Below are 26,294 nucleotides of genomic sequence, written 5' to 3'. Positions count from 1 at the left end.
ACTTGATCTTCTACAGTTACCTTTACAATATCAAAATCCTTCACTATGCAAATGAGTTATTCTACGAAAAAGAAGTACAAGCAAAAACACTGCGTCTTGAGTGCCGGGTGGCACGGGCATCAACTAGTCTATCTAATAAGATAGGGTTTTTTTCCGCACTAAAGGACAAAATTATAATAAAGGACGGTCTAGATCATTTTGAGCAAGATCTAACGACTACTGAGTGGCTGATCAACCTCGAGATAAGAGTTCCAATTGGAATTTTGAAATGGGACATGACGGGAACGGATCCTACTTGGTTTTTCTGGGCTTTTCGCACACCAAGTCGCGGGTTCGAGCCCAGAGAAATATGAGTTTGGGGTTTTTTTTTTTAATCAAATCTTCTTAAAACACACTCGCCTCGACTACTTACCCTCCACTACTTGAGTAGGCTGGAGATAGGAAAAAAAAAAATCTCCTTTCAACCTTTACAGGTCTTGCTCCACTTCCCCAATTTATTGCTATTGTTTGGTTTGATGATCCAAAGCCGTTTAAGGTGAATTTATTGAACCCTCTAGCTTATTTGTTTTTTCTTTTCAAATTAAGAAATTGGTATCAAAGAAATGTGTACCATTTTTTAGCTTCGTGCTAGCGTAGTGGCTGCTGGGATCTGTGCTATAAAATCACGTGCCTAGCCGATCCGGTCAGCCCATTACTCCCCATGAGTGATCGGGGACGAGAAATCGCTAACAAATCGGCCGATATTTCAATTTATGAGTACTCGGGCCGGGCGATTTAATAATGTGAAATCGGGCCTTTTTTTTAGCCCGCGAAACCGAAAAAAAAAAGGTCCAAACCAAAAACTTAGGGCTCGCGAAACCAAAAAAACGCACAGACGTCTTCTCCAGCAGCACAGTTCGTTTTCTCCAGCAGCACAGGTACGCACAGTTCTTCTTCTCCATTTTTTTTCTTCTTCTTTTCTACTCACTTCTACTAACTTCTCCAGTTCTCCTCACTTCTCTTCTCATCACTTCTTTGTAATCCAATAAAAAAAAATGTCACACAACAATGATACAATACCACTCCACCCATCATCTCAATCCGACATAGACGAAATAGAAAACTTAATCCACGCTTCAATTCAATCAAATCAACAAACATCAGTTCTACCAGCAAAACCCCCCACTCCAAAACAACCCCAACAAAGAGCTTCAATTCCAGTTTCCTCATCATCATCTTCATCCCCATTCATTTCCTCAACATTCAACCAACAACCCCAAATTTCCAAAAACCCCAAACTCAAACTCAAATTCCCATCCCTGTCCCACCTGCAGCATTGCCTATTAATAATAATAGTAATATTGTGGTTACTGGATTTGGGTCAGCTCCTAATACGTTGACGGAACCGGTGAAAAGAGATTTGGCTAGAATTGTTAGTAATTTGAAACTTGTGTTTCCGAATCCGTTTCGAGAAGATCCTGGTAAAGCTTTGAGAGATTGGGATCTTTGGGGTCCTTTTTTTTTCATTGTTTTTCTTGGACTTACTTTGTCTTGGTCGGCATCTGTTAAAAAGGTATATATATATGATTAAACATTTTTTTAGCTGATCTGTTTAGTTTAGTGGATTAGAGAAACTGATGTATTTCTATGATTATATAGGATATGGTAGTTTTGATATATGTGGTGGGAGACGATTAGGAATTAACTTGTGTCCATTTGATTACAGTGTGCTTATGGATCTTCTTATGTGCTTCAAGCCATGAGAAGTCCTACCGAATGTTTTCTAGATATAATGATTGTCTGTCAATGCTGTGAAAGTTTAGAAAAAGGCAAATCAACTCTCACTTGTTTTAAAGATCAAATGCTTGTAAAGAAATATAGTGTTTTAAAAAATCATCCGAGTAATCCCGATTAATCCCTGACCAAGTAGACCTACTCGCTACTCGCTCCTCCACCGAGTAGCGGTTTAAAAAATCACCCGAGTAATCCCGATTAATCCCCGACCGAGTAGACCTACTCGCTACTCGCACCTCCACCGAGTAGCGATTTAACTGATCAGGCTGGGATTCGAGCCTAGGTCTCCATGGCCACAACGTGGAATTCTAACCACTAAACTACAGCCACATCATGTCCACATCCACTAACTTTATCTAATCGACATCTATCACTAATTTTGCCAAATATGGTTGTCTTATTATTATTCTCTCACAAACTAGTTCCAGTATTTACTACCATAATAGATATGGTTTTTTTTTTCTTTCAATATTATTAGTCTCATTGGGCTGGGGTCAGAATAATAATAAATTATTGTTTGGCAGGGTTAGAGCAATTGCTTGCCGGGTCTCTATCTACAATGGGTACGTTTATATTTTTCTTTAGTTTTATGTTTATATTCATTTTAGCTGATTTTTAGATAATGGTGGAGAGAATACGAGCCGGGGAATTAAGCACAGGAAGAAGTTACTTGAAAATGTGACTTTAGTTGAATCACATCATGAAAACTTAATGAAAGAGAACAAGAAGAAGTTTTCAGGGAAGAAAAGGAAAAATCAGAATGTAAGTGGGGCTGATGTGGACGATACTGATCAACTTCATTCTGAGGGTGAACCTGACTCCGAAATGCTCAAATGTGAGCTTACTATATAACTTTGGCATGTACTACATGATTTGAGTTTTTTTTTTTTTAAAATGTTTAATTGTGTTTGTCAGTGGTAGTTATAGATGAAAAGTTGGCCGAGGGAAACGAAGAAAAGAAAAAGAGCAAAAAATCAAGAAAGAAAAGAAAAGAGCAGAATGCAAGCGAAGCTGATCAGCTTTGTTATAACGGCAAAGGTGAGTCTGAAAAGCTAAAATGTTTGTATACTCGTAAGAACTATTTAATTACTTATTTGTTTACTGGCACGAGCTTTGTATCTTTACCCTGACGTGTTGTTTCAGTTTTGGATTGAATATTTTTTAAGAAAAGGGTTCAGTGCTCAAGGATGTCTTGTTTATACATGCTAATGTTTTACTCCATTACATAGAGCTAAGAATGCTGCATCAATCTGATATTTTATGATTTATTTAGGCACAACCCTGTAAAATTTGCATATTCCGTTTATCCAATTTCTTGCAACATGTCCTTAGTTTCCACAGTTCCCCCGTATAATCCACAATTTCACAACTTGGAGACCATGGTCATATGATGATATTATGTCGACAACGTTATGATAGTAATCTTCGTGAGGATCATTTTAAAGACCTCAGCTTATTCTGAGATTTCTAAACCTTCACTACTAACTTGAAACTTCAGACCACAATATAAAGGCATACCAATATACCATAGTTTTGTATGCCATCTCCATGTTGTGGAGATCCTCTCCACCAACCATCAACCTTTGCTCGTCTTTGTGATCCCAATTATGATGGTTGTTTGTGTGCTCAATTTTGTTTTCAAACTTCAGGCCTTTTCCATTTATTGCATCCTATTTTCCATTTTATGTCAAAGCGGTCAGGGTGCACCGATAATGTATAAAATTGTATTTAATACATTGGAATTGGATAATTGATACTAAATATTATCACCAGCAATTTGTGTCTACCATTTTTTAACCTTATTTCAAATCTTCAATCTCTAGCCTCTAGGCGCATCTCTCCTTTTTTGTTTCATTTCCTTTCCCAATATAATATGGACGAAACATTGCTAGAACTCTTCCTGTGACATTTTACTAGACATACTTTTTTCATAAAGTCAGCCGTTATTGCTATACTTCACCAAACAACAACAACAACAACTGAAAAAAAAAACGTTACTGTGATCATAGAAAGTAGAAGTACAAAGCATTGGAAGTAGGAGTACTGAAAATAGACCAAGAGTGAGAGAATTATTCTGACGACATCGTGTGATTTAAAATGTAATTGTCTGAAGTCGGTACTTTATCCACGCTCCTTCGAAGTTTAGTCACTGTCTCTTTTGAGGTGTGTGCTAAGTTAGTATCATTTGCTTTACTGTTCCTCTTGTTTCATTTGCCTTTTCTTTTTCTCTTTTGTCCTACCTGCCGCAAATTAATTTTAAATTCTTTTTGCCTTAGATGGTAGTTCACAGTCAGAAGCTTCCAAGAAGAAGAAATCTACAAGACTTCAAGAGGCAGATGTTGAAGTGAATGGAACTAGTAAATATTTTGCTGACTCTATAATCTCTTATTCTAGAATCATAAATACTTCTCTTATTTGTCAATTTTAAAAAATTATTGTGTAGTGGTTCACCAAGTGTAGGTGTGTATAATTTTAATTCCTCTACTTTACTTGCAGATAAGTCCAAAAAAGCTGCCAAGAAGAAAAAGAAGGATCTGGTTTCATCAGAGAAAAGTAGTAACATAATCAATAAAGGAAGTGGATCTGTAGGAAGCGAGGTTTATCAAATTTCATCAGTGGATGTGGACTGCTCCAAAGGAATGAAAAGTATGGATAAGTTTTTTGACATATTTTCTTTTTCTTTTTCTATGCCCTTCATTTGTGGAGTATTACATTCTGCAAAATGTATGTTTTTCTGTCTACTTTTCTTTTTTAGCCAAGTCTACACGTTAGTAGCGTTTTTTGCATGGTTGTGTTGGTGGACATATATATTTACGTATGTTTGTGCTTTCTTGTCTTTTTGCGTGTGTGAAAGAAGTAGATTTTTTTTTTGTATATAGGATGTATTGTGGCATTAGAGGATTATATGGAATCAATAATGGTGCCAATTCTTTTTTGCAAGGTCTAAAAACTTGTGGAGTTAATCCGAAACTTATGACAAATCAATTTCGAGTCCATCAGATATCAAATACTTATTCATACTAGTTTTACTTAGCAGAACTCTATTTCTGTTTTCTATTTTTTAATAATTATATTTCAAAAGTTTGTTTGTTTTGTACTTTTGTCTTGCTTGTTACTATTTTGAGAGAAACGTTTTGTGCCATACCAAATTACATTGATTAGGGGGAAAAAAAGGTAATGATTATCATGTAAATTGACTAAATTAAGATAATCAGAGAAGTGAAGAAATGTGGAGAAATCGTGCTAAATTGAGTACCCTCAAGAAGGATGCGTACTATTTCTTCTTGACATTGAGTACCCTACACTAGAACAATAGAATGAGCGAAGACGGATTGATGTGTCAAGAGGGCGTTGATTATAAGAACGATGGAAGTCTGGGACACACCGATAAGTATATGAAGTTTCAAGTGTAACCACGTCCTAGATTTTGTGAAGTTCAGTTTCATTCCTTCTTATTTTTTATGACAAGAAAAAAGGTAATTCTGTTTTATTCCTCCATATGCGTTATTGTGTCAATGCCAGTTTCTTTATCTAGGCATCAGAGACTCAGGTGTCTCTTGTGGAGAAACACTTCCATGCTAATCAGTTGAAGGCATGGGACCGCGGGAAGTAAAATTTGTTGGATGGGATTCTGATTTGACGCTTCTCAGTGACTTCTTAAGAGAATAACTGATACGAAGAAGGTTCAGCCAAACAATCTTCTCTTGTAGGTTTCCACGGATGAAGCATTGAATTGAAAGAGAAAAGTGATGATTATGATGGATTGAAATTTTCCATTTTAAAAATTTGTAGGTTTAATTCTCCGTTGTTGTCCCTGGGAAATATATTAGGGTCTTATAAGCTATTATTCCTTACGACACTTCCATTTCTTAGGACACCTGATGAGGGAGAAATACGAATGTCAATTCATTTGGAAAGCAACTTCGCTTCCTCGATATGTAATTCCATGTGCATAGTTTATTTCTTCATTCTCAATAGGCATTCATCCATGATCTTTGATCACTCTTTTCTTTTTTTGTCTATATTTTATTTTTTTGAGATCGAGAATCTATCCATATTTTCATCTACCTTGGTTTCTATATTTTTGTATGCTTCTCTATATTTTCTGGTTTAGTTTTTCTTTTTTGGCTCAACTCGCTTGTAAGACAATTTCTTTCTGTGGGTTGTCAGAGTTGATTACCAACTATTATCAGAGTAGGCTTGGCTTGAAGATACTGCAAGAAAGAATTGATGAATTTATAATCTCCCATGAGGCACAGAAGGAACAGGTGTCTTAGCATACTATTTATTACAGGTTTTATACTCTTGGTCACATAGACATCAAGTGTGTACTTAAACACATACATGAAGAGTTAATTTTGAATATTTTTAGTTGAGATGTTTAGAAGATTCCCACATCAGACAGTTATGTTCCTGGGCCCCCTCAACTCATTGCCTAATTGGTGTTGAGTTGGATGCTCCAACCTGGTGCTGATACCAAGAATATAGGAACTAGTGAAGAAAATAAAGTGAAGGATTTTTTTTTTTTTTGGATCTGTTAAGAAAGTGAAGGATGTTATCTTTAAAAAAAAAAAGGTGACAGAATAGAAAGGAGAAAGAGGAGACGAAGAAGAGAACGAGAAAAGAGGGTGCAATAGGTTATAAACCTACTTCTCACATTATTTTTAATGAAATTGTTGTTTATTGAGCAAAAATATAAATCATGTGAGGTTAAAACCCAAGGTGACACCTCAGTTATTTCTATATTTACTTCTGTACTAGTTAGTAGTTACACCTACAACTTACTACACCGCATAATTAAGTACGTCCGCATTCATGAGTACACCCACAAAGTAAATAAATGCTGATAGTTATGACTCGAAAAGAAAAAAATAAGAATTTGAGATGCAATTTTGTTGCCTTTCTCTTGGTGTTTGTACATTGTAATTTAGAGTACTTTTCATTCCCAGAGAACAGTTCTTAATTACTTACTGAAAAACAGGCAAGAAAAGAGAAAGAAGCGGAAGCTGCAGATGGTGGATGGACTGTAGTTGGACAGCACAAAGGCAGGAAGAAAACTACAGATGCTGAAAGTGGAACAACCATGGGCTCTGTTGCTCTAGCTGGTGTTCTGAAAAAGATGGGAAAAAAGAAAAGTAATGATGTTGGACTGAATTTCTACAAATTTCAGAGAAAGGAGGCCCAGAGAAATGGTATGTTGAATATCCTCAAAATTTGTATATTTTGTCATTTTCTTTTGAGTTTTAATATACCATAGGCGACTGAAACAAATACTTGCAGAAAATGGATGCTTATACAACATTCTCTTAGTGTTAAGTAAAAACTAAAGCGTAATTGACGATCTTGTTTCTGATGGATATATATGCTACTCTAATGTTAGCTGTATTACATAAAAAAAAACAACAGATACCACATATGTTATCATCATGAGAGCAACAATTTAAAAATCATGTCAGTGACTTCTTCTCAATAATTAGTTATCATATGTTTGTAATTTCCGTAAGTTGCTCAAAGGAAGCAATTTTCATTAAACATGTGACTCCTGAAGATCATAAAGTACTCGGAAGAATGGGCAAACCGCAAACATTGTTAGTTAGTGGTATTGTCTATTACATTCAATTATGTATATGTTAACCTAGTGTAGTCACCTGCTGCAATGATATTGTAGCCCAACGACACTGCCCTTGTATAAAGCATGCTATTTTGAGCTCCCAGCTCCAAGGAATTTGTCATTTAAGCTGGTTTAGCAAATATGGATCGCAAAAGGTGTACAGAGTAACTGGGGTTGCCAATGAGTAAAATTATACATGTATCCAATAGAAGCCGATACAAATGATATTGAATTATCAATTCAATAGGTCAATTAATGGAAGGAATCGTAACCGTTTCGTTCGTCAATATTTTATAAGTAAATTCATATAGTCTAAGTTACTTTATGAATATGGTTGTGTGGTGTCCTGCCAGTCCTAGCATTCTCAAATTGTGTACCTATTTGGAATATAGCATGAGACGTTTTAAAGCTCTCTTTGCGGCAGTCTCTTTTTTGGAAATGAAGTAAGATATCTAGTTGTCTAGGCTTTCTCTTAAACGGACTGTCCGTTTATGGATATATTACATAGTGTCTTGCACAGCTTATATAGTGTCATATATAAGCTGCCCACAAACAAGTTAGTAAACATAAATTAAAAAGATGTTAAAGACACTATATAAGCTACCCCACTAACATGTCCATTAACGGACATATCCGTTTAAGAGAAAGCCTGTCTAGTTGTCAGTCCAGTAAAACTACAATTTTATTGTCCACTTCTATCTTGTTCTCTCAAACCATTTATTTTCTCATAAATGCTATTATAATTTACAAAGTAAGTCTATACCCTGTTAAGTAATTTGGTAGAGAAGAGTGAAGTAAAGTTTTTTTTTCCCTGCAGAGATAATGATGTTACAGAGCAAATTTGAGCAGGATAAAAAGCGGATACAACAGCTGAGAGCTGCAAGAAAGTTCAGACCATACTAAATGTAGCCAAACTTGTTTCAGGTGAGGTGCAACAGATCTTTCATGTGTTTGTTTTCCAATGAGAAGGGAAGGAAAGAACTTCTTTGAATGCTTGTTAAGGAGAGTGAAACTTGTATTCTGTGAAAAAGAATATTTTTTTCAACAATTTAGGATTTTGATTGCATAGCAGAAAAGGTTTTCCCAGCATAGATATATGGTGAACGAAAGTTATCATGCTTATGTTGGTTGTCGTTCTATTAACTTTGGTGGTTGCCCAAAGCAAGCGTATGTCTCTCTTGAACATAGTGGATCCAATGGTCCGACACTCCTACTCTGAATTGTATATATGGTTCTACCTCTTTAGAACCCCAGTTTGCATACATGAGAACTGTCTAGAAGAGGAATCAACTCCAACCGTATCTCTATTGGAATGGGACGATTGTTATCTAAACCAGTTCCTAAGGAGTTTGGGGAGAATATAATAAACTAATAATGGCAATGAATGGATGGATTTCTCTTAAACATATATATCTGAGATGTTTCATAGATCTTTTTTTTTTAAAAGTCAGTTGACAGAACCTGTACATATGGGTATGGATGTCCTATCTTTATCAATGACATCCAGTAGCCATTGAGGGAATTTTCCCAGAGGAATGATTCTCCTAGAGCTATTGCTTTCTTAGAAATTAAGTCTGCTATGCCATTTATGTTACGGCTACAAAAGATAATATCAAAGTAAACAAAATTAGTTGCTAGAGATCTGATATCCCTGATGATGTCTTTAGAGCGCCAAGAAAGATTAGATGATCGGGTAACCCATTCCACTGAAATTGCTTGAGCATCGATCTCTAATTCTAGGTGAGTGAGTTGTCGTTCTAAGGCCCACTGGGTGCCCAGAAGAACCCCTCGGCATTCAGCCTCCTCTGCGGTGGTGGCATGTCATGTCCAAGTACCTTCTGCTAAGACGTTCCTGTGAGAGTCTCGCATAATAAAGCCTATACCGAATGAGAGTGTTTGGATAATGAATGAAGCATCTATATTCATTTTAAAGGAAAGGTGGTTTAGGTGGTTGCCACAATGGGCTAGTAGTATGCTGTGTAATTGGAGGTGATTGAACCGGAAGGGATGTGATATGATGTGTAGTTAGACTTTTAGACGTTTGAGTTGATTTAGCTATCTGCATTATGCGGGCGATGTTTGGAATCTTTTTTTCAAAAGCAGTTTTACATCTTTCTTTCCATATAAGCCAGGTAATATCAACACAGAAGGTACTCCACGCATCAAGGTAGAAGCCCCAATTTTTTGGAGGGGAAAGCCAAAGACTTATCCAAATTTTAGGATTCAGGTGACGCACTTGATCAAGTTGGAAACTACATTTGGAGGCATACCAACATGCTCTCATGAAAGGGCATTCAAGAAGCATATGATGTAGAGACTCGTTGTGGTAGTTACAGGTAGGACAAGCTGTGGTAGGGATGTTTATGTGAGTGCCAATTGTTGCTCTTGTCGGTGCAAAACCGTGATAGCATTTCCATGTGAAGTTGAGAGCTCGTGGTGAGCTTTTCACGTGCCAAGGAAAAGTGTTACAACTAGTCTAAAACTTGTTAAAAAAAAATTCCATTTGGAGAGTTGGTAATGGCTCCAATATCTCCATCTGGGACAATAACTGGATACTAGGTCTACCTCCCACCAGTAGGGAAGATGCTACTAATATCCACCTTCCAACCTCCTTCGTTCAAGACCTCATTATATTCCTTCCAGGCAACTTGGAATGTACCCCTCATTCACACACTCTTTAATGCGCGAACTACTCAACAAATCACCACCATTCATCTAAGTCAACATGACTTAACTGATAAGCTACAATGGCCTCTCACAAAAAAGGGAATCTTCACAACCCGCTCGATTTATAAAAAACTCTGTGTGTTCTTGCCACAACCTTACATTATATTCAATTATAGATCAGAGAGGAAGGACACTTCTTTTACTTGTAACAAAAGCAAGATCTTGGGAGACAATATGTTAGGTAGGAAGATCGACATAAAAAGGCTATATAAAGAAACTCTTTTCTAGCAGTGACTTTTGCACAGACTGAACAAAGAATGAGATTTTGAACCTTGGAGGATTGAATGCCTCACAACTGGCATATATATTCCTTTAATTTAGTCAGAAGTCAGAAGTCAGAACTGCACACATAGGATTAGTAAAGCCACTAAAAATGTTAGTTAGGACTTAGGAATAGGCTGTTCACCAAAGAACCGAACCATGAAACCGAACCAAATCAAACCAAACCAGTAGCCTTGGTTCAGTTTATGGGTTTTAAAATTAAGAATCGGCATGTTGGGTTCGGTATTCGCCAGTGGAAACAGAACCAGGGCCGGCTCTGACTTCCTGGGGACCATGGCAAGCAAAAACAATAGGGCCTATATTGAAACAAAGCCATTCATGTTTTTTGGATTTATATTGGCATATAAGTAGGCTAGGGGTGTCCACGGTTCGGTTCGGTCCGGTTTTTATGAACAGCCCTAAAGTAGGCTGTGTTTGGTTTAGTGGGTTTGATTATTGGGCTTGGACCATTTAAGTATAGGCTTAGAATCTAATTAATATAGGAGGATTTAAGTATTGGGCTTGGGCTAGCATAAGGATTAGTCTTTTGAGGGGCTTTTTGCTATACCTAAATGTGGGGCCTAGGCGGCTATCTAGATGGCCTTGCCCTAGAGCCAGCCCTCAACAAAACCGAACCGTATAACTTAAAAACCATTAATATATATATATATATGGCCGGCTAGGTAGACAATGGTACCCATGGGTGGAGTGGTGGGCACAGCTGAGCGCACCCATTATGATTCTGAGGCGATGGAGGATAAGTACTTTAGTCAAGGACGCATATGCCAATGTCCTGGCCTGACCATGTTTCATAGATGAAGACGAAAGGGAAGGTAAATACAAGTGGAAATCACATCCTTATTAACCTAATCTCTAACACGAACTGTATCAGGGTAAGCGATGCTCAGTGCTTCTCTAGGATGGTTTGACCTTGGCATTCTTTAGAATTTCATCAACATCAAAGAGTGGTAGGTCGAGAAGACCAAGTACAAGAGAAAGTGCAAACAAAAATTAAAATACAGCCAACAGGTGTCAAAACAACTCATACATCCGTATCAAGCTCTACAACATATCCTCCCAAGTCCCATCAAACCACAAAATGCGCAACGATGAATTTCAAAGGTCCATGGAATAACGAAGAAAACCATATATAGCTCTAAGGACACTTCGTCATTCTTTGATCTATTCTAACCGATATTTGAATTAATTGGGGATTGCCATTTCATTTGTTAGAAACCTCAACTTCAGAAAAATATGGCAGTTCAAATCAAGATTGGATCTATGCAGCTCTAGAAAATGGTCATGGATCTTCTGTGACCACTATTTGAACTGATTGCAGATTGCCATTTCATTCTAAAGAGACCTGATTTTGTTGACCTGCATGCATGATTAAAGATTACTAGGAGATGTTAATGGAAAAGGTCCTCTCCATGGAATAAAAATCTTTGGAATCTTGAACCTGCACCAAAAGCCAAAAGTACAACACTATCATTAGTTCATTACCTCAAGTCCTCAACCTAGTTTTATGAGACCTGTGGTTAACTCAGTTAAGAAGGTAAATTGTCTTTCCTCACAGTTATTTACTTTCCAAATTAGTCTATTGTGCCAACTTAAGTTTCTACAGAGGTACAATTATTGATAGAAATATAACAATTAATAATGGATTATTTACCTAAGATTTATAATTTCTGGATTCCATTAGGTCAGTTTACTTTATAATAGGAATTTAAATGAATTCCATATAGCAGATACCAAAGATTGATGTTTATTTTGACTTGAGGGAGGTGTGACCACACTAAATTCTCTGATTACTTAAATTCACTACAAAATGTTCATATAGTACGATTTCCCCTCCACTTCAGTGATATTTCATTGCCATGCATAGGAATATTTGTAATCGTACACCATTTGACGTATCATTACTCAATAGATGGCTGCAGGAGAGTTCTTATACTTTATTATTTCACACAATGTTTTATTATAACTTGTACTCAAGGTGGGGAAAAAAGAATACCTGGTCATTTTATTTTCTTTGCAATACTCGTAGAGGATATTAGTAGTTAGTTGAAGATCCATTCTTTCAGGCGACTGGGAATCGTGACCAACCCACTTCCAGCCCTCTTGCAATTGAACACATGCTACCACCATCTCCGATAGACGTGCATCTGGAACTCCTACAACGGCAATGCTGTAAACTCCTGGATGTTGTGATAAGACGGCCTCCACCTGGGTGATAACAAAGTAAAATTCATGGAGACGTGCAGTTATTTTGTCAAACGGGCATCTAGCCTGACCCATGAAGTCATCGATTTTAGGATGTGACAAAGGACGTAATACTTACCTCTTCAGGATACACGTTCTCCCCTCCACTCTTAATTCTATCATTAGATCGTCCAATAAGCCAGACAGCACCTTTATCATCCAACCAGCCTATGTCACCTGTGTCAAGCCAACCTTGATGCAAAGAGTCTAATTTCTTGAGTGGAACTTGATTCCAATACTTCAGCATTACATGTGGCCCCCTTGTTAAAATCCTTCCAATTGAACAGTGCCCATTACCATTGACAAATAATTCCACATGTGGAGCAGGTTTTCCAACACATACACCCAGCTGGTTATCCCAGTCAGGTTTGACTTCACTAATCTTTTGAGGGTGTCCTTTGAAACCAATACATTGAATCTGATTAAGGGTCATGAAGGTAAGTGAAGAACACGTCTCCGTCATACCTATTAAATTAGCAACGAGGGAAAAAAAACAAGATAAACAAGGAGGAGGACTAACAAAATTTCCAGAGAAAATTAGTAAAATAACTGGAAATAAGTATTTTGTTCAGGTATCCAGAACTACCATTCTTCTTTGGGAAAGGGAAATCTCCAAGCAAGTCTTATTCACATGCTTTCTGTAGTTCACTCATTTAGTACAGTAATACTAATATAACTGTATATGGAGACAATAGAGCTAATATAAATAGGGTTAACTAGTATTATCACCCCACTAGATGAGTCAAATAGCCAATTAGGATTTACCCCCCACTCGGAAATTAGGATCCCCCCCCCCCCCCGCCCCCACAATTAAACGGCACATCCAATTCAAACTGGGTTGACCGTTAACCTTGTGGTCAAGTGATACAAAATGACACCGCCATATCAACACGCCAAGTCAAGATAAAATTTGCGGGTGAGTACAAGAACTGACAACAAGTGCTATATCAGGAAGTGTTAAACAAGATGACCAACCTACAAACTAGATACTCATATATCCTTGTGCGCTAAGTGGTTCCAAAATTTATTGGATTCACTTTAATATGATCTATCTTCCATGTTTGAAAATGAGAACTAAATCTAAAATTGTACAGAGGCCGCATAGAAGGATAGAACCAGCATGTAAACTGTAAGATTCCATAAAGATTTTGTGAGAAGTTATTTGTAATAAATAGTTTTATACCAAAAATAGAAAAAAGAAAAGAAGGGAAAGAGACGTGCATTTCTATTCCATTTCAGCAAAAGAAGTTCGACAACTATTTCACGTTAAAGTAATAACACCAAAAAGTTTATAGTCCAGCAGAGATACTTTTTCTGCCTGTATCAGGCAAAAAGAAGAGTCAATAGGTAGCTTTACTTCATCGCAGATGAATTCAGAATATTTTAACCGAAAGAGAGAACCCACCATATGCTGAAATAAGCATAGCGTTAGGAAATACTTCAGCACATGGACCAAAATATCGCCGATATATCCGATATATATATCCCGATATATATATATCGGTATTTTGGTACACCGACATCGATATTTCCGATATATATCCACCGAATATAGAACTCTTTTTTCCGATATATATCGAATTTCTGATATGAAACTTTATATCGCCGATATAATCGATATTTCCGATATAATCGATATATATCGGTTGACTTTTTGACCATTTTAAAATATAAATCCGATATTTCCAATATATTTCCGATATATATCCGATATTTCCGATATTTTAAATAGTTTGGACTGGTTACCAAAAAAATAGATATATCCGAAATATCCGATATATCCGATATATATCGGTTTTTGGGTACACCGATATATTGATCGATATCGATATTTTGGGCCTTGCTTCAGCAGCATCCCTAATAAGCTTAGGTGAGAGTTGTCCACCTCCATTTAATATCTTCTTCAAACTTTTTCCTTTCTTCCAAGTTGCACGACTCCTGATCAAAATCGATAACAAAACAAATCAAACCAATATGGACAAAGATTAGGCTAATAGTTTGAGACATGGCAATATACGGTCTCTGAAACTACTGTAGTATACTAGAGAAACTACCATAGCATGAGACAAACAGCTGTAACATATGAGAGCATACAAGTGGCATACCATCAGAATATTAGACCTAAAAGTAAATGGGGCAGTGCACATAATAGAGATGGATGGTGTACTTTACTTCCCCTTCTTTTATATTTACATTTGTTTTTTATTACTGTCCCATAAACCTGAATTTTACTATTATATCGAGGAAGAAGTACAATGAAAGGGGTGCCTAGTAAAGTAGTAAGTAGTAACAATAATCCATGCACTTTAGCAAGCTACTAAGGACGTACTGCTCCTTAGATGGTAGTAAGTATTTAACCTGATGTAGGATATCAAGTCAGCCATCATTGCAGGAACAGTGATTAGCGATGACACATGGTATTGTTCTATGGCTTGAAGAACTGATCCTGATACAAACTTGGGCAATAACACATGGCAGGCACCTACCATCAGCATGGCCAAGCCTGAAGATATTCCACCAATGTGGCACAAAGGAGCTGTATGGAGATAAACCTGCAATACCCTCAATGAATTTCCACAATCATAAAAAAAATCAGAGTCTGCTGCTATTTTCTTAGTGAGAAACTATAGAAATACAAATCCCAGGACTAAAGATTGTGTGTAGGTGGATGGTTTTGTATGCCTCAGAGTGTAAATCCAGTATATATTTATGTAAACATGATTCTATATTTACGCCCTATCAGATTATTGGATTTCTCACTGACCATATATAGAACCTACAAACAAGTTGGAATCAACACATAATCACAGTGAGGGCATTCAGCATTATACTGAAAAACTATATATCAGATGCAACTCTTTGTTATTCTGGTTTAAAACTGTAAAGTTAGCTTTTATTATACCTGGGAACAAATATATAACTACTGTCGAGGGAAAAATCTTCAGCCATATTTTGCATCACTTCAAAACGAGTTTGAACATACCAAAGGTCTAATACATCTATCTATCCAGAAAAAAATGAGAAAGATTTATTAAAACATGTAATGGATCACATGCATAAAAATCGACTTATTTACTGTTGTACACAGATTGCCCTATTTCACCCCTACTTACCAAGTTTTCAGAACCAACGGAGGCAACCTCTGTGTATCACTTTCTGATATCAGAAATTAGTTAATATACTGCCTCACCGTGTATTCATCAAACTTTTGTACCGTGCTAGATATTAAAATTCATATCATTAAGGTCCTTCTCACCCTATTGCATCCTACACGTGCTTCAACTTGACAACCAAATAACTAGGTTTTTGTCAATTTTCCAAGATAATTTTTTTTACTGGAGCATACATCTTCTTCACTGTAACCAGCAACTGCAATCTTTGCAAGTGATTGTACAATCAGAGCTGTATGGCCAATGGCAACTCCCTTAGGCCTTCCAGAGGTTCCTGAATAAGAGCATGTGTTTAAAAACATAGTATTATGTATGTCGAAGAAAACACATGATAACAAGAATGTGGTGTAAACGGTTACCTGAAGTGAAGCATATAAGAACAATGCCCTCAGGCGCCCACTGATAGTCAAGAGAGGCAGATGTTTGCAGAACACTTTTAAGGGTTCCTGTAGTTAATACTGGAAAAGGATATACGTAAATGCTAAGAAGGTATATAAAGGCAGAATATTAGAAGAAATAAAAGTCTATTGTGAAGGTTAAACATTTCTGGAAAGAGACACACGAGAAATGGAATAATGACTGATTTTAGAATCTCTATCTGTGATTTAGTACAGCAGCTCTCCAGTTTCCTACCCTGATCCAACCCACCATTGTCACTGTGGTTGACAAAGGGTAAAGGGTCACCAAGACAAACATGCCACCTGAGAGAATTATAGGTTTGCAGCTCAAAGTACCAGATAGCACAGCTGTCGTCAACCACAAGCATTTCTGGTTCCAAAATCTCCAATGCTGATCTCGCCTCCTCCAAGCTCTGGAAGTTGAAGCAGGGAATACGTCTTAATTCGTAAGTCTTTAATAAATGTTATTATTATGCTCTTGAACCTCTTGATTCTTATGTCTTGAAATAAAGTTTAAGCTCTTAAAACAATTGAAGCCGTGACGAGAGACACATTTATCCCTAAAACGTTTCTCCTTGTATGAAATAAGATTGCTTACCCAACGGTAATTGAGTGGAGATATAATGGCTCCAATATATGCAACAGCCAACATCCATTCCAAGTAAATATCACTGAGACAAGAGAAAAACAGAGGTAAAAACTTTTCTGGTTTTGACATTTGATACAGCAGGTTTCTAAAGGAGAGGGAATTTAATTTAAAAATAATAAATAAAACCTGTTGAGAGCAGCAATGGCGACAACGTGACCAGGTTTGAGTCCGAGATTGGACAAACCAAGAGCCAGGCTTTGGACGCCCTCCACGAATTGGAGACCCGTCTTTGTGCGGTTGCCGAAGATTGTGAAAGGAGAGTCGAGACGAATCCTAGAAATCCGCCTCAGGCATTGACATATGTGCCCTTGCCGCTGCTCTTCCATGTCACTGACTATCTACAACAGTAAGCTGCCTTGGCATGCAACAAAGCTGGTAGTGCTCAAACTTTACTCAAAAATGCCTTCTAGCAGTCGAAGGACACATATAATAAAACCATTCCATTTCGATAGAATGATATAACCCATATGCACGTTAACAATCTCTAGAAGATAATGAACATGGTGAGAACATATACGCATGCTAGTGAAAAGAAACTTTATGGACGAAAATAACTGGTACTCAATCTTGTCACTATTGTTGGGCTGGGCTCAGTTAAATGGGTCACAAATACCCAGAATAGAAAGGTCCCCGACACTCCCCACCTAATCCTGATTCCTGAACTTCAGGACGACGACCAAGAAGCTGCTGACAGCTCTTTCATGGACGAATTCAATCGCAACTGTACCTTATCCACCACACAGGCTCGTTTCTTCTCCTCATCTCCTCATCCATTTTATTTATTTTTTAACCAACAACACAATTTTTATTTTATTATAAGCAACTCATAAACATTAGAATCCCATACTCACTTACTATACTTTATATAACCTAAGAGACCAAAGCAAAAAATACAACTTGGTTATTGATTTATTATTAGAATACATGCCAATGACTTACATTCTTTGCATTTCTAAGCTTTTTTAATCAAGCCTAAAACTATTTCATGTTAGGAATTACATAATTTTGTGAGAATATAAAATTTTAGCCTTATCACCAAAATATATATATATATATATATATATATATATATATATATATATATATATATATATATATATATATATATATATATATATATTGGGTTTCTCTTTGTTTGTTTGGGAAATCTTCCTGGCAAGTTAGCCTTATTGCTTGAGACGAACAAGTATCCTCAAAATACAAACATGAAATACCCATACCTTTTCGGAAGGTTCATTTTGTTGATTGTGAAATATAAACTTGTACCTTTTCTGAGCTCATACTGGAACTGATTGTTGCTTTTCTCGACTCAATGATCAGAGATTGTATGGCTTTGCAACATGCTTGATGGCTGGTTTATCCTGTACACTTCTAGTAAGTTTGACTGCACATATGAATCCTTTAATTTCTGTTTGCTTGTTATACATTCCTGGCACTACAATTTCCAAGTTATTCTAGCAATTTTCATCGCCTTTTGTTCTTCTACCATGTGCCAATCAGATATTTCATTCCGCTCCACTTGAGGATACATCTAAAGTTTTCCATTACTTAATCAAATACCAAATTGAGACAAACGTAACGACGTTATTGATTAAGAGTTTACATGTGATGTTAAAGTTGAAATGTATTAGTAGGTTAAGATATTGAAATTTGGTTTCAATTTCATTTCATCTAAAGACTAAACATAATATCTTTTTTCCTGCAAAATAGTTTCATTAAAAAATGTAAGGACGTACAGTCAATTTTGAGTAAATATAATACAAACTATTGCTGACACTTTTCTTTTGTTGTGATCTATAGTGGTCCAGACATTTGCCTCACTTGTTTTTCAAGGCTTTTAGCTTTTTATGAAAAATCTTAGTTTTTGTCTTAGCTCCATTGCTTGAGGGCGATGAAAGGCCTGTTAAATTCTAATCGGCATCTTCACTTAATTTTTTTTGGTGGCAGTCAATGCTTGTTTTCTTCAATCCAATCAAGTTTGGGATAACGTTCACCTTTGGGAATCTGCTTTCACTTGGGAGGTTTGTTTCGGATCGATGTATATTTTTCATACAATGATACAGTAACAAAGAGAGTAGGAATATCCTACATTAACGAAGGTCGCTTGTATAGTCTGTTTGGTAATATCTTTATTTTGTAACATCGAAGCAGCATGATTCATCCTATTTGATATTTTGATTTACCCTTAGTTCATTGTTTCTTTTATCATGTACTCTCTTTATGACTTGGTTCTGTCGTCTTTTCCAGATTCTAAAGTTGTCTTTTGTATGGCAGCACAGCCTTCCTCAGGCCCAAAACACAACTGACAATGATGCTTGATCCTGTTCGTATATATGCAACTGCTACATACCTCTCAAGTATTATCACGCTCTGTTTTCCTCTCTATTTGTGAGTCTATCAGCTTTTGTTCCAACTAAGTGGTCATATGGCTCTTGGGATATACAATTTTTTTTTTTTTGTAATTTGTTGGTGCCTTGTAATTGTGCAGGTCCACAACAAGCTCTTAACTCTTGTGGCAATCGTATTAGAGTTCAAGCACTTATTTGGTAATTCTACTTTAAAATAATCGATATAAATTATGTTGTAGTGCGCATACATGAATAACGGTAATGATCTCTCTAAACAAAGTGTGAATGAAATGATTCACTGTTTATTGAATTCTAACAAATGATTACATTGTCTTTATATAGTAGACAGAGTTAGTTACAACTTAATAACAACCTAAATGATGATTACAACAGAATCAGTTACTTGTCCAAAAAAAAAAAAAAAACAGAATCAGTTACAGAATGACGAGGTGTCTTAAACTTGACTTTATCATACTCTGACTTTCTTGATCTTTGACTGTTAAATGATATGAGTCATATATATCCTTAATACTCCCCTTCAAGCTGAAGGGAGAAGGTTGGACTGAAAGCTTGGAAAGTAAGAATTGAAACCTCCGAACAGATAAACCCCTGGTAAAAATGTCTGCCAATTGATCTTTTGTGCACAAATATTTAACTTCCAAATTTTTTGAAGTGACCAATTCCCTGACATAATAATAATCAATCTCCACGTTTTTTGTTCTTGCATGAAAGACAAGGTTGTTGGCCAATGAGATGACACTTATATTACTAGTATACTTGCATTGCGATTAAGGGGAGCGGAGAGGAGAAGGAGTAGAGAATAACACTCCCAAGTCCCCAGACACCTTTCAAGAAATCCAATTACCATCAGGGAAGAGTGGGGCTCTCTTCTCCAAAATAGTCTCAAATGAATTCTAAGGGTTGGCAGTGCACGTAAAAGAATGAATGAATGAATGAAGCACTTTCAAATCTCATCTCAAAGTGTCTAATGTGACTGGGACTTGTTACATTCAATTTGCTCAGAGAACGTTAATTGAACCAAAAAAAAACACCCAACGAGTCCAATTCCACCATACAAACAAATTCAAAGCATACCCAAGTTATTAAACCATCCAAAAACAACAAATACCACCAAAATAATAAAACCCCATCACTTCACTTGATACTTCAATTCAAAAAAAGAGAGAAAACAAACGAGTGAACCAATAGATACTACCTAAATTTGCAACACTTAGTAAACTATAATCAAGAAGAGAGGAATCGATAGTTAGCTAAAGTGTCACCCCTTCTCAAATAAAAAACAAACCCTATATGCGGTAGTTCATCAAACAACTTGCAAGAATATATTCAATCACACACCAAATATTGATCCATAAACCTAGTTAGTACATGTTGAATCACCGATTCTCGCAAGCCGCAACACAAGTCATAGCTTTCCCAATAACAATTCAGAATCCATTTCACCAAATACGAGAATTATCAAAAACACTTCATGTTCAATCGAGAAAGTTATAAATCATGAATTGTGCGACTTGTACATAGTATCATTCACCAAGCTTGGTTGTAAATCTAATGGTTTCATGGTTGATATTTATCCGACAATAAGCTCTTTTACTAATTTCATCTAAGAGTCACCAAATAACTATGGAAACATGCAATCCTGCCTTGATGAACTCCGCCTCTTAGTATTTGAGCAATACCAAATGCTAAGATCCAAACACAGGCGATAAAAGTAATCAACCAAATTGAACATCATCAATTTAGTGAACATGTAATTAGATAAGTAAAAGGGCTAAGAAATTATTTTACCTAAGTAATGGGAAGAATCTTTGGCTTGGTAATAACCTCAAGAACTACATCAGCAGTTGTAAATTATGTATCACCCTCCTTGTGCAAACCATATATTGTCTTGGTACTTGCTCGAGAGCAATATATCTATAAACACCCAATTTAATAAACACACGAGAATCAATCATAATTTTCGAATTCTAAACACCACCAAATCAAAATCAAATAAGAAAATTCGTATGAAGCAAACTCAAAAATTGGGACTAACTTGAAAAGGGTGTTGGCAGATTTGGATTACCTTTTGGCCGACTATAGCGACAAGAGGAAGAATTAACAAGGACCAAACCCAGAAGTGGTGGGGCGGGAGAGAGAATCACAAACGAGAAGAGCGATATTGAAATCAAACCTTTTTATTTAGCTTTAAACACATGCTATCTATGGGAGTTGATTTTGTGGGTGAGATGAGAGAATGTGGAGGAAGGAATCTGTAGCGATTTTTTTTTTTTTTTTTTAGGGTGGTATACGGACAGATTACCAACGAAGTGGATTTTGGAATGACTTTTGAACCCAACCTCAAGAGTGAGAGAGAGAGAGAGCGAGAGCGAGTTAGGGCTTTGGGTGGTTGAAGAAGAATGAGAGAGAGATATTGGAGAGAAAGAGTGTATGGTGAAGAAGAAGAGGAGGAGAGATGGATAGACAAAACGAGAAACCAACCAAATGAGATTTTGGGCCCCCCCCCGAGCGTTAACGTTAAACTCCGCTCACTTGATCACAGTGAACCGTTGGTCTTTGTAAAAGAGAAATCTTGAGATATTTGAATAATGTACATAACCAATACAATTTTGCAGCTGTATGTGCCAAAGCCTCTGTTGTTGATCTTGCCACAATGTGCTATTTCTTTGCAGACCATGAAATTAAGTTTGATCCTAAGAACACACAATATCCAGTGATAGATCTTCTATCCATGGGACAACCTGCCCAATCTGCATCAGGGAAGGCATTCAAATGCAATGTTCCTTTCGTACGTCCATGAGTAATAGTACCCTTCAAATATCTCAAAATTCTTTTAACTGCACTGAAGTGAGTCATTCGTGGCTTATGCATGAACTGACAAACCAAATTAACAGCAAAAAACACATCCGGCCTGGTCCATGTCAAGTGTTGAAGTCCTCCTACCAAAGATCTGTAAACTGTAGGGTCAGTAAGAAGCTAACCAGTGTGTGATTATCCAGTTTACAACTACTTGAGATAGGTGTAGATGAAGGTTTAGCCCGAAGCATATTTGCTTTACTAAACCAAGAAAATAATGCATTGAATCCAAATCTTTCATTGAAAATGTGCCATTGAGTTTTGCAATGATCTAGTTATAGATAGCAGGACCTAGTTAGTAAGTTCGGGGATGGGAATTATTTGGAATGTGAATCAAACCATATAAGTTGAGTTACTAAACATACTAAAACAGTTGAAAACAATTTGAATCAACACAGATTGGTCATTCCTATCAAACCATATAAGTTGTTAATTGAAGCTTTGTGTTTTGGATCTTAATGCCTCCTATTTGGTTGGCGAGCGAGAGATCGTGATTTGTGAGAGGGAAAACTCGATTAGAAAACATAATGTAGATTGAAGCGGCGGAAGCAACACTTAATCAAAATCTACACTTTGTAGAACCCTAAAAGTCTCACATTTTATTGAATCTCACTCTATAATTCATAAACACAAACACAACTAAACAACTAAATGAAACCCTAACCATAAGTTCTTATTTATAATAACCCTAATAAACAATAAACCAATAGAAAACAGACACGTGACAAATAATAACTAAAGACTCCTAATTGCACACACGAAACACGACCATGGGATGGGACTTGAGCTATAGGTGCATGCCTATAATATATGGAGGAAACATAGGCGTACGCCTATGTCTTCAAAACAACGAACTCATGTTCTACATCAAAACATCTCATTAGTAGCTCTTTCGAAATTCATAGCTCTGGATAGGGTTTTATAAAAGTGCATAAAACTATCAAATTTGTTTTAAGGATAGAAAGTGGAAATTTGTCAATTTGGGAAAGAGGTATTACAAAAAAAGTGGAAAAGTTGTAGTATACTTTTAGGGAAGTTTGGGAGGTGTTTCAAAATTATAAGAAGTGAGAGAGCAGAATAACACTACTCGAGAGTTGAGGGTAGGTGTTGGGAAATTCGGCTATCTTATAGCGTAGAGATACTATCTTTTGGAAGACTGCCGTAAACATAACTTCTAATTATCTTGTAATGAAAAAGAAGACAATTACAAAACCAACCTGAGGGAGAAACACTTTAATATCTTGTTTTAGAGAAATAAGTGGCTCACAAGGAATGGAAAGAAACGCCCTGGCAAAATGGTTCCACTATTGCTCTATAGATTAGGGTCTGGCCATTTATTTGAGTATTCTTCCCATTATTTTTCCTCAAAACCAGCGTTTATGAGCCACCATTTATCACTCCTATCAAAATCTACTAAGTAAATTGAATATTGGGCCAATTTTACTAAAATGTTGTATTTAGTTCGTAAGTAATGTTTCATTTCCCGTGAGATATCATTTTCCTTGTTTTTCTGATATAGTGGTTTTTCCGAATTTTGTGTGGCTATTCAAAGCGTGGTCTTTCCTCGAGTGTTTATATAAAGAAGAATCAACAAATGTTTCTTTAATGGGTATGAAATTTTGGAGTTGTTTGTGATACCACTAGGCTTACCCTTCAAATCTTTGCGTTGAGTTAGCTAGACCCCTCAACCCGCCCACGTTGCACCGCTAATCTAACGTAGCTTAATGCCATAGCAAATAGCAAAGTGCAAGAGCATAGTAAGAGAGGGGGTTGTAAATCTATTTACTAATGTTAAATCTTGCACTCAATGCATTTTTCAAGCTCTATTAAAAATCTACGTGATCTCCTATTAAAATGGGAATTCCTTCACCTATTGAAAACATAAATTCTAGCACTTCTACATTAAGTCGGAATTCCTCTCCTATTAAAATGGGAATCACACTTCTAAATTAAGTCATCTATCGAAACAGAAATTCTTCACCTATTAAAATGGAAATCACATTTCTTAATTAGGTAAACGGGATCCCTCCCCCAATTAACGGGTTGCCTTCACTTGACGAGTTTTTATCAAGATAAATTTCAAAATGGCCTGTGCATAAGCATACAAACTAGAAGGGCTTAAAGCTCCTATAATTCCAATATCTTTTAGTTTATCCGATTTAGCTTAATGAGAGAGCATAGTAAGGAGATGCTAGTACGGAATTCACTATCCCACGTCGTCAAATTGACACGCATAGTGAGGAGAGGGGATTTACAAAGTCCATTCTCCCACGTTCATTGTAAAGATGAAATTTTTAGTAACTTGCTTTTGACGATGTATTGCCTTGTGTGTTATTTTAATGATAATGTATTAGTATATCTGATGTAGACGTTGAAGTTGTTGGTGTCAGTGTCAAGGGCGTGCGCCCCTAGTTTGAGTCCAAGCCCATAGTCGTGTTTTGTGTGTGCAATTAGGAGCCCATTAGTTAGTATTTGCCATGTGTTTGTTTTTTATTGGTTTGCTTTGTTGTCAGGGTTAGTATAAATAAGGGCTTATGGTTTTAGGGAGGTGTTTTAGTTGTGTTTTTGTGTTTATGAATAATTGAGAGATTATCAATAAAAGAGTTGTCTTTTGTTTGATTAATTCAAGTGTAGATTGTTAAAATGAAGCTTCCGCCACTAAAATCCAATAAAAAAGTTGTCTTTTGTTTGATTAATTGAAGTGTAGATTGTTAAACTGAAGCTTCCACCAGTAAAATCTATGTAAAATCTATATTAATATCTTTTTTTCGATAATCAAATCTACATTAATATCACAATAACTACTTAGTAAAGTGAGCTCTCCTTGCCATGATAGATGATTTTCCAGTAGATTTGTGAAATTTTGCGAAACATATATGGGTTTCTGAATAATTCACTCCAAAAGCAAAAGCAGAGGTTCAACCTTTGCTCCCTCCCTTCTACACCACGAAACACCACTTTCTGACAATGCATGGTCTTATAGTGTATTCCAAATAGCTGAAGCTGTATCATGTAAAAGAGTGATGATCATATAAAGCAAATGTTTGAACAGCCAGTTCCGGTTGTAAAAAAACAGTCCCGTCTTTGTTTTATGTGACAGTTATTGTTTCTAGCTTTATTCCGTTCTTGTCATGGTTAATTATCATAATATTCTTCGTTCTTTCACAGGTATAGCTTGAGTTACATTCCTTTTGCTCGGTCCATGGTTTCCAAAATCATGACTACATGCTTTGACAGTGAATTCTAAGTCGTTTTGACGTAAGAAGTATTCCAACAACAAGTTTGCATGCAGTCCAACCGTATTATGGTGTCCGCTTCCGGCTTTCTTAAATCACCCAAAACCACTTGCGTTCACTTTGTGTCCCCCCAGTGTTCCAAGCAACAAGTTCCCACACAGTCCTGCAGTACTTTTACTCATGAAATTGGTGATGCATGCAGTCCGCCGAATGCATGTCAAGTTATGGTGTCTGGTTGGTGCTAATAGTAAGTTTTTTGGTGTCTGGTTGGTGTTAATCTCTTGTACATTTTTAAACTAGAAGGTTCATGTTTGTTGAGTAAAACATAAACTTTTGTGGTTGTGTTTGGAGAACAAAATAAGAAAGAAGGTTTAAAAGACATAGGATGACCTGCACCTGTGTGTGCGTGTGGCTCTAAACACACCGACGATTGAGAAACTGTTCAACTTTTGAAACCTCATGTATATTTTGGTCAGATATTTCCGTTATTAACTGGTCTCAAATAATTTCTGAATCAAAATTTTGGTATATCAACAAATGCGATGATAGACAACGTAGCCGTTTACCAAAGTCTAGTTGTGTATCTCAAAAACCCAATGCTATGCTTTTAAGAATTGGTTTGGAGTGAACATTTATGCGAGAAGAATGTGAACAAGGTTTATTTATTGTTATTATTGTTATTAGATTTTCAAAATTAAGGCTCTAGTTTGAAATTTGGAGCCTTGCACCATGCAGCCACGCTTCTTTTGTTCTAAAATGAAAGAGAAACCAAATTGATTGAGAGAGAGATCAATAAAAATGATGGGAGAACGAAGAGGGTAAGTCCAGTATATTATTATTACCTTCTCCAGAATACTGCTTATAGCTAAATTCGCCATATTTTGTTTTGTTTTGGTTCACAGATTCGCCATCAGATTAGCACAAAGGACAACAAATTTAAACTGCTTCCTTAAGTGTCTTTTTCTAAGATTATGTATGGTTA

The 26,294-nt window shown here is 36.4% G+C and overlaps 3 protein-coding genes across 8 annotated transcripts; 2 read left to right on the top strand and 1 right to left on the bottom strand.

Annotated features, from left to right (window-relative positions):
• The first annotated feature begins 900 nt into the window (after window positions 1–900).
• Window positions 901–8,545, top strand: LOC147473901 (uncharacterized). Of its 6 annotated transcripts, none has more exons than XM_086586911.1 (9): window positions 1,452–1,552; window positions 2,298–2,336; window positions 2,393–2,608; window positions 2,695–2,811; window positions 4,050–4,130; window positions 4,270–4,419; window positions 5,944–6,041; window positions 6,755–6,965; window positions 8,202–8,545. In XM_086586911.1, exons 2-9 carry the CDS (start codon window positions 2,333–2,335, stop codon window positions 8,285–8,287), a joined length of 963 nt encoding a protein of 320 aa, XP_086443037.1. In that variant the 5' UTR covers window positions 1,452–1,552; window positions 2,298–2,332; the 3' UTR covers window positions 8,288–8,545. The 6 variants fall into 6 exon arrangements, with proteins under 6 accessions (XP_086443040.1, XP_086443037.1, XP_086443036.1 ...); XM_086586910.1 differs by having other exon boundaries at window positions 2,689–2,811; XM_086586914.1 differs by lacking the exons at window positions 1,452–1,552; window positions 2,393–2,608 and adding an exon at window positions 901–917 and having other exon boundaries at window positions 2,689–2,811.
• A 2,735-nt stretch (window positions 8,546–11,280) lies between these two features.
• On the bottom strand, window positions 11,281–17,320 carry LOC147473900 (2-succinylbenzoate--CoA ligase, chloroplastic/peroxisomal-like). The gene is made up of 11 exons (XM_086586889.1): window positions 16,978–17,320; window positions 16,801–16,873; window positions 16,438–16,615; window positions 16,164–16,262; window positions 15,981–16,078; window positions 14,993–15,186; window positions 14,483–14,572; window positions 14,040–14,080; window positions 12,714–13,099; window positions 12,387–12,598; window positions 11,281–11,831 (listed from the first exon to the last, which is right to left on the bottom strand). Exons 1-11 carry the CDS (start codon window positions 17,175–17,177, stop codon window positions 11,762–11,764), a joined length of 1,641 nt encoding a protein of 546 aa, XP_086443015.1. The 5' UTR covers window positions 17,178–17,320; the 3' UTR covers window positions 11,281–11,761.
• Window positions 17,321–17,435: 115 nt separating this feature from the next.
• Window positions 17,436–25,800, top strand: LOC147473899 (uncharacterized). Its single transcript, XM_086586888.1, has 7 exons — window positions 17,436–17,594; window positions 18,172–18,225; window positions 18,799–18,872; window positions 19,126–19,208; window positions 19,340–19,397; window positions 25,245–25,341; window positions 25,447–25,800. Exons 1-6 carry the CDS (start codon window positions 17,553–17,555, stop codon window positions 25,321–25,323), a joined length of 390 nt encoding a protein of 129 aa, XP_086443014.1. The 5' UTR covers window positions 17,436–17,552; the 3' UTR covers window positions 25,324–25,341; window positions 25,447–25,800.
• Window positions 25,801–26,294: the final 494 nt, after the last annotated feature.

Source organism: Coptis chinensis, unplaced genomic scaffold (assembly GCF_015680905.1).
Source record: "Coptis chinensis isolate HL-2020 unplaced genomic scaffold, ASM1568090v1 utg167_pilon_pilon, whole genome shotgun sequence".
Lineage (NCBI taxonomy): Eukaryota > Viridiplantae > Streptophyta > Magnoliopsida > Ranunculales > Ranunculaceae > Coptis > Coptis chinensis.
The sequence above is the reverse complement of the archived record's forward strand: the minus strand, read 5'-3'. Positions and strand labels throughout refer to the sequence as shown.

What these genes read in the sequence shown, in the direction of transcription:
- LOC147473901 (XM_086586910.1), top strand. An exon ending in TGACTCCGAAATGCTCAAAT is followed by an intron (nt 2,609 to 2,688) that starts GTGAGCTTACTA and finishes TGTGTTTGTCAG; the next exon opens with TGGTAGTTATAGATGAAAAG. An exon ending in CTGCTCCAAAGGAATGAAAA is followed by an intron (nt 4,420 to 5,943) that starts GTATGGATAAGT and finishes GTGGGTTGTCAG; the next exon opens with AGTTGATTACCAACTATTAT.
- LOC147473900 (XM_086586889.1), bottom strand. Translation starts at nt 17,177, where the DNA reads ATGGAAGAGCAGCGGCAAGGGCACATATGTCAATGCCTGAGGCGGATT. An exon ending in CAATGGTGGGTTGGATCAGG is followed by an intron (nt 16,263 to 16,437) that starts GTAGGAAACTGG and finishes ATCCTTTTCCAG; the next exon opens with TATTAACTACAGGAACCCTT. An exon ending in TCTTATATGCTTCACTTCAG is followed by an intron (nt 16,079 to 16,163) that starts GTAACCGTTTAC and finishes GCTCTTATTCAG; the next exon opens with GAACCTCTGGAAGGCCTAAG.
- LOC147473899 (XM_086586888.1), top strand. Translation starts at nt 17,553, where the DNA reads ATGGACGAATTCAATCGCAACTGTACCTTATCCACCACACAG. An exon ending in GTACCTTATCCACCACACAG is followed by an intron (nt 17,595 to 18,171) that starts GCTCGTTTCTTC and finishes CTCAATGATCAG; the next exon opens with AGATTGTATGGCTTTGCAAC. An exon ending in AATCTGCTTTCACTTGGGAG is followed by an intron (nt 18,873 to 19,125) that starts GTTTGTTTCGGA and finishes TTTGTATGGCAG; the next exon opens with CACAGCCTTCCTCAGGCCCA.